General features: G+C 45.5%; 3 protein-coding genes across 3 annotated transcripts; all 3 read right to left on the bottom strand.

Moving 5' to 3' along the window:
* Positions 1-414: 414 nt before the first annotated feature.
* Positions 415-1,075, bottom strand: CCR75_001206 (uncharacterized protein; the record flags this gene model as incomplete). The annotated part of the gene is made up of 2 exons (XM_067959310.1): positions 415-1,017; positions 1,067-1,075. 2 exons carry the CDS (start codon positions 1,073-1,075, stop codon positions 415-417), a joined length of 612 nt encoding a protein of 203 aa, XP_067820276.1.
* Positions 1,076-1,558: 483 nt separating this feature from the next.
* CCR75_001205 (uncharacterized protein) lies at positions 1,559-1,756 on the bottom strand (the record flags this gene model as incomplete). Its single annotated transcript, XM_067959309.1, has 1 exon — positions 1,559-1,756. The coding sequence occupies one exon, from the start codon at positions 1,754-1,756 to the stop codon at positions 1,559-1,561; it is 198 nt and encodes a 65-aa protein (XP_067820153.1).
* Positions 1,757-2,510: 754 nt separating this feature from the next.
* CCR75_001204 (uncharacterized protein) lies at positions 2,511-3,032 on the bottom strand (the record flags this gene model as incomplete). The annotated part of the gene is made up of 3 exons (XM_067959308.1): positions 2,511-2,675; positions 2,733-2,885; positions 2,934-3,032. 3 exons carry the CDS (start codon positions 3,030-3,032, stop codon positions 2,511-2,513), a joined length of 417 nt encoding a protein of 138 aa, XP_067820278.1.
* Positions 3,033-7,500: the final 4,468 nt, after the last annotated feature.

The following is a 7,500-nucleotide window of genomic DNA, read 5'->3' as shown; positions in this document are numbered from 1 at the left end:
AGAAGTGTAGGTACCTACATTGTTTCTTGGGTGCATATTGAAAGTGCAACATACTCCGCTTCCGCAGTACTTAATGCAACGTCTTTCTGCGTTTTCGACTTGAAAATTACAAGAGCAACATTATACATCACCAAAATTCCCGAAACTGATCGGCGGTCATTGATCTCAGAGGCCCAGTCAGAGTCTGAATAACTGCAGAGTTGCGAGTTGCTGTTAAATAACAACCCGTGAGTTATTGTCGCCTCCAGGTAATGAATGACCTTGTTTTTTTGCTCTCCAATGCTGCATAGTTGCTCGCTCACAGTACTTGCTTCATTTCCGACGATGTACACAATGTCTGGCCACGTACCTGTGCTAAAATGTAGCAGGCTGCCAATTAGAGGACGATATGGATACTTTGAAGTGTCAAGCCCGTCATCCTCTCCTTGTTGAAGTGTAGCGGCGACTTCGCAAGAATTTATTGATGACTTGCTTTAGCCAGTCCATAACGATCGATAACGTCCTTAATATATCGCTGTGGGTATGTTCATCAACTTGCGTGAGCGGTCCCGACGAATTTATCCCCACGGCAATCTGTGCAGCACCTAGTCGCTTGAGTCGAAACTCTTCTTCGAGGCTTGAGATTACTTTCTCTACCATCGGCTTGGATAAAGCTGCAACGAGCGTATCGTCGACATATAATGCCACAAAATTAAATTTACACGGTCCGGACTTAAGTGGTGTGAAACCTCGCCGTAGAAATGCTTTTCGAATTAGCTTGTGCCGCACCGCCGCTGATTGGTTAAGACCGTAAAGTGCTTTGTCAAGCTGGCACGCAATAACTCTTTTCCCATCGACAGCGAGGCCTTTCGTAATTGCCATGTACACTCGTTCTTCAAATTCGTCACATAAATAAGCTGTATTTACATCACATTGCTCCAATTCGTAGTCGAGCTCGTTGACATATGAACAAAACACCCAGAGAGATGTGCTATTGATAACTGGGGCATGTGTAAAATTGTAGTCACGACCCGGGCTCTGTGAGACCCTTTGGCAACAAGTTGAGCTTTGTACCGAACGATGGTACCTTTCTCATCGCTTTTAATGCTGTATACCCATTTAGATCCAAATTATATTTGCGCTAGCAGGCAGCCGAACTATATTCCAAGTTAAATTTGTTTTGTGCGCCTTAAACTCATCATGCATAGCTCGCTCCCATTCAGTAGACTGAGGTGAATTTAACGCTTCGCTATACGACTGAGGGATCAAAATGCCATCTTCCCCGTGGACACTCAGGGCGAACGTAAGCAAATCCTCGTCCCGACTAGGGCGCCTAAATCTCGGTGCAGCATCATCCCTTGTTACATTTTGCGAGAATTACTGGTCAATCTGGCTAGACGCCGGTAATAGGGCATTCTGAAGCACTCGAGGATAAATTGCTGCCAATTATGAACAAGACCAAGTGCATTTTAATTTCTTCCATGCGGGGTCATTCCCCCTCCATTGGTTTGCATTATCGATCCAGTTGCGTCATCAAAACACCGTAGTAAGTTGGCTCGTTATCCTGTGCAACCGTGTGTTAAACAAGAGCCATAGGCTCCGATTCCACAATACTCTGATCATCTTGGTCAGAAGCTTCGCTTTTCATGTCGATGTCACGATCCACAGTAAAATCAGCAATAAAGGAAACAATGCCTTCTTCGTCTGAGATGATGTCGGAATGCATTTGAATTGGAAGCTCTTCAGCCTCTTCAGTGTCGCGGTAGTGATCGTTCATCCGTTCATCTAACGATATTAAGCGAGATATCACGAGACGGCCTGATCGTAAGTTTATAACTCGGTATGCCTTGGTCTGAATCGGTCCAACTATGCCACTGTGGATCTATTGAAGAAGGCCGTTCGACTAAACCTTGGTTGCACCTTTATTCCGAGGAAATGAAGCCATAGTTATTTTTCCTTGAGCGCACCCTTCGCATAGCTCATTAGGGTCTCGTTTTATGCACGCCTCCTGCGTAATACCTTTTTAAAATTTCATAGTTCTAGAAATTGACCCAAATGACGGATATCCTAGTCGAGCATGTCACAGTTGTCCAATACTAAATTTATCAATGACGACAACTTCCAAAGCTCTATTAGCGTGCGGCACGGTCTTCGGAATGATCGAGAAGAGTCTAGGCGAATGATCGAGAAGAGTCTATAGCTGCCCTTTCGAAGTGTGAGAAACGTACAACAACCTTTAGAGAGCTCGTACATGCTATCCCGGAAAGAAACTTGGATTCCGTCTTCGATGATTCTTGAAACAGCCAGTAAATTCTTGTCTGGCCCTGGTATGTATAATACCCTTTCTACACGGATCTTCCTGTCGTTAACAAAAATAACTTCGACTGTACCATCGCCTGGGCTGTCAAAATCGTGCCGTCAGCAACCACGATCTTGGTACCGTTAGTAATGGGAGCTGCTTCTTTCTAGTCGGACATTTCGTGTTGGTCATGTGCGCGCTTGCGCCGCTACCTAATAGCCAATGTGAACGTTCAGGACTGAACCACAGCGAACACGTACTCAAGACTCGAGCCCTTTTTCTTTGACGATCGACAGTCAGCTTTGTGGCCAACTTTGCCACATTTAAAACAAATTGGCGCGAAATCTGATTGCGGCTTTGGCAGCACTCCAATTTCGCTGTTGTGTTGAATTAAACGCTACATCTGTACCTTCGTTTCTGCTTTCCGTATACTACCTCACTTGAGTATTTCTACCGCTTGCAACATCGTAACCCCTTCGATATACTCGATGATCTTTATTGTCACATGATGTTCCCTTGGGAGACTGCCAAGCAAGATAATTAGTTGCCTTTGCTCGTCTAGTGGGTCACTTGCAGCAGCAAGCGTCGTTACAATTCCTTGAGCCGCCTAAGGCGATCAAAGAAATTACCACAACTGGCTAGCTAATTCATTCACTTTCTGGTTCAGCGCAACGCGATTGTGCATCGTTCGGCGATTGAAGAAGTCCTCGAGCACATCCCAAGCTCCACGAGCAATTGTCTCGTCTCGTATCATTGCCTGGTAGTTGACACTGACCAATTTCGCGATTTTTGCCAGCTTTCATGTCAACTGTCCTCCCTGCGGGGCTTTCCCGGCTGATCTGTTTTCCATACTCATCAACGATATTGTCTTGCTTGATCAACACAGGGTCAAGTAGACCCTTCTTCGCCAACGTCATTCGAATATTAGACTCCCAATCGAAATAATTATCCTCGGCAAGAAGGTAGTCCGGAGATGCGTTATTTGGGCTCATAATCTAAAGGATTGTTAGACGTAGTTATCGCTGTCTCCGTGTGCAGGTTGACCTTGTGAGGTGAAAGAAAAATAAAGACTATATTCATCAAGATATACGCTAGATATAGCTCGCAGCATTCTACTGCTATATCTAGCCTATAGAAAATCATGTGGTCTGATGTTCAACAAGACGCCGTTAAGAATTTCAATATCTAGAATATTTTTAGACAGTTTTTACCGTCTTTGTAACGGGGCACCCTTTGCTAGTACTGTTAACAGTACTAGACAATCTATACTGATTACAGTGAAGGTGGGGTGGCTCGGTTACTTCACGTACACGACGTGCAGAGGAGGATTACAGGTAGCTATGTAGTCTTAGCTACAAAAGATCAGCCTTAAGGCTTTAGAATAGAGGAAAAGTAAAACTGTATTAGAATATATTTAGTTCCTACGAACGACCTTCAATCTACTACTGATCCTATGATATTAATAACAAACTATGTGTGGCGCCTACTTGGGCATTACCCAATCGTATCTTATAACGATTGGCGGGGTTGATTTAAATCTTAAACCAACCAATCAATATAACTAATGTCTTATTGCGTCAACATCACTAAATTTTGTAGTATTGGAACTATAAGTCAAAATTAATAAAGATAATAATTTGTCCTTCAGGAAATAATGTTTATTATTCCTCTTATAGGAAATAATATTTATGTAACGGGGCACCCGTTACAGTCTTCAACCGCAGCCTTCACAAAACATCCGATCTCCACATCCTCATATCTACTATCAACTATCAGAACACTTGCAATACCACGATCTTCATTTTTAAATGGAAGGTGTAGTTTAAGCATATCAACGTAGGAGACAAATAATCGATTCCTCCCAACTCCAGCAGTCGGCTTAAATTTCCATATTGTTTAGAAGTGCACCATACAATGGGGCTACATTGTATGGTGCGCTTCTAAGAAATTCGACCGATTGACGAGTTCTAGAGAATCTAATATCTTTGACCACCCGTGCAGCTCAATACCTTTTGCATCTTACTACTTAAATGACCGCAAATTGCGTGTCGTGAGATTTATAGTGGGTAGATGTAACGAGCTGAAGTTGCCATAATATTACACAATCCCCGTTAAGTACACTTTGTGTATTAAGGGATGGTCAATTACTTAAGTGATATAGTTGTACCTACCACTTGGTGTTGTTCACATTGTGACCCACTCTTATGTATGTGATGTCCCTGAGGGTATTTACATTAGCGGGGTTGACGGTAAGCGTCAACCCTACTCGGGGTATCTAAAAAGATACGCTCCCAATATATATTAGTGATTATCGACAGAGATGACATTTTATGATTGATTAAAATAGGGATTTATATTTAATACAAGTAAATATATATCAGTCTGAGAACTACTTCCTACCTGATAAGTGCGCACGAGGAGCCGGATTACCGCTAACGTCACGTATATCAAAGCACTAAGTGCGTTGGCGATGTCGCAAAGGCGCCCACCACAATAACCTCACTGCACGTGAGAGAAATCGTTCAAACCGCTTCCTCGCTATGATAGGGTGTGTGCTTAAGGTAGAGCGTGGCCGCATTAAGACGTGCCCGCATACACTTGATAGCACTCCCACGAGTTTCAGGCTGATTTATATTTAATCGTATTAAATATACACTCCTATTTTCAACTAATCCTAAAATGCCATCTCTGTAGATAGACACTATATGTATTGCGAGCATATCTTTCTAGATACCTCATCCCCGCTAATGTGAATGCCCTCAGGGATCATCACATACACAAGGATGGGTCACAATGTGAACCACACTCAAGTGGTAGGTACAATTACATCACTTGAGTAATTGACCATCTCTCAAGTACACAAAGTGTACTTAACGGGGGCTGTGTAACCTTAACGCAACTTTAGCCCGTTAACCCCTCCCTTAAGAAAAAAAAATACATTTTGAAATTCGTCAAAGAGGACAGAGGAACAGCGAGCTGCTTTACGCGCCGCTTACTTATCTTATTCATTCTTGCTACCTGTGTCCTACACGGAGCCGAATATGCCACCTAAAGGGGGCAAAGTTGGTGGGTTGTCTGCGAAGCCACCCACTCAACCACGCGCGAAGCGCACGCGCCGCGTTTACACGCTGCCGTCGCCCAGTGCAAGAGTTACAGACTTTTGCTGTCGCGTTAACTGGGCTGAATGATCCATCCCACTTTCATAGTGAGGATATCGATCCGTCGCTCTTTTTTGACTACAATGAGTCGATACCGCTGCCATCACCTCGTAGTAGTGATGCGGACAGCGAGCTAATGAGGAAGGATGATGGCGCATGATTGCCCATCCAAACTTCACTCATTGCTCCCAACATGGAGACAACGGAGTTTTCTAATGCTGTCTTATCGTCTGCACTGGCTAGCGCAGCACCATTAGTGAGAGCGCTGCCTATAAAGGCGCAGCCGCTTCTCCGTTGGGTATAACCACAACGCCTTATGCTCGGACCATTATCCATAATGGTTCTGACATGGAGGATTCGGATCCTAAAGCTCCGCCGACGACACGTGAACGTGCTCGATCGGTGTCACAAGCCAGTCATAGTAAACGTGGCTATGTGACGGGTGGCATACCACTTATGCCTCTCCATGTCGATGGCCTCGTGCCAACGGGCCGAGGGCGTCGATCCTAGAGCGCGCTATTGTAGAGGCACATAACTTTAATGGCGTCTTTAAATCATGGAAGGCTCAGGGAAATTTCTTAGGCGTATTTTCCCGATTCCGGTCGTGTTGCGTTCAAATAAATGCCCGACCAGTACGAGGCGGAATTCACGCGCCGCATTTATCCGCTTTCGGATGCGATGAAACAGAGGTCGCAGCGAATTCATTTCGCCCGCTTGCTTGTGAAAGAAATCATGGGCGGTAATGTACCCCCTATTTCTTCTCACTACGCTACTTCTGCTAGTCCCTGAGACTAGCGAAGAGGCCTCAGCTGGTGCTTCATATACAGACACCAAGCCGGGCTTTTCATAGGCAGACACCAAGCCGGGCACGTCAATGCGTAGGGCAACAATCGGTTCCCAAGAGTCGAAACTCTTCGAATAACCTCTCCACTGGACGAGGATTTGATATTTCTGACTCACGGAGCTTCCAACAAGGAAGCATTGATTCCCACCTGCATTCATCAGTGCAGGCGGCGCCCGCTAGGAGTGGCGAATTCGCACACCTACTCGCGGGGCCTTACCTTCGTCCGTTCAGTCATAGGCGTTATTCGATGTCAAACGACGCATTGGGTGTAGGCGGGCACGTCGTAATGCAGCCACGGTCTACTTAAGCACACACCCTAGCACAGCGAGGAAGCGGTTTGCACCTGCTTCTCTTGCGTGCAGTGAGGTAGTTGTGGTGGGCGCGCAAGCGACCTCACCCAACACACTAAGAACTCTGGTGAAGTGACGTCACGGGAGCGGTAGTGTAGGCGGGCACGTCGTAATGCGGCCACGCTCTACTTAAGCACACACCCTAGCACAGCGAGGAAGCGGTTTGCACCTGCTTCTCTTGCGTGCAGTGAGGTAGTTGTGGTGGGCGCGCAAGCGACCTCACCCAACACACTAAGAACTCTGGTGAAGTGACGTCACGGGAGCGGTAATCCGTCTCCTCGTGCGCACTTACCAAGTAGGTAGTAAATTTCAGACTGATTTATATTTAATAGAATTAAATACAAATACCTATTTTTACCAATTAAAATGATATCTCTATAGATATCATTTAATATGTATTGCGAGCGTATCTTTATAGATACCTCGCGTAACTGATGACGCTAGCCGTCATCATGGATGACGCTGGGCGTCATCCCTCCTAATGTGAATGCACCCATGTGCATCACATCCACAAGGGTTGGTCACAAATGTGCACCACACCCGAGTGTTGGGTCTAATTACTATTATTTAGTAATTGACCATCCCCTTAAGTACCAAATGTACTTAATGGGGACTGTGTAACATTAGGGCAACTCTAGCCCGTTACACCATCCCCCTCTTTAAGAACGAATTTACATTTTTAAATTCGACAGAGTAGAGAGAGGAACTGCGAGCAGCTTTACGCGCCGCTAGTTCACTCGATCACTCTCGCGCACGTGTTTCTATACACGGCGCCCAAGATGCCACCTAAAAGGGGCCACGTTGGTGGGTCGTCTGCGAAGACGCCCACACAACCTCGCACTAAGCGCACGCGCCGCGTTAATTCGCCGG

Source organism: Bremia lactucae, linkage group LG1 (genome assembly GCF_004359215.1).
Source record: "Bremia lactucae strain SF5 linkage group LG1, whole genome shotgun sequence".
In the NCBI taxonomy this organism is placed as follows: Eukaryota; Oomycota; class Peronosporomycetes; order Peronosporales; family Peronosporaceae; genus Bremia; species Bremia lactucae.
Note: the sequence above shows the minus strand (reverse complement) of the source record. Positions and strands in the feature narration are given on the sequence as shown.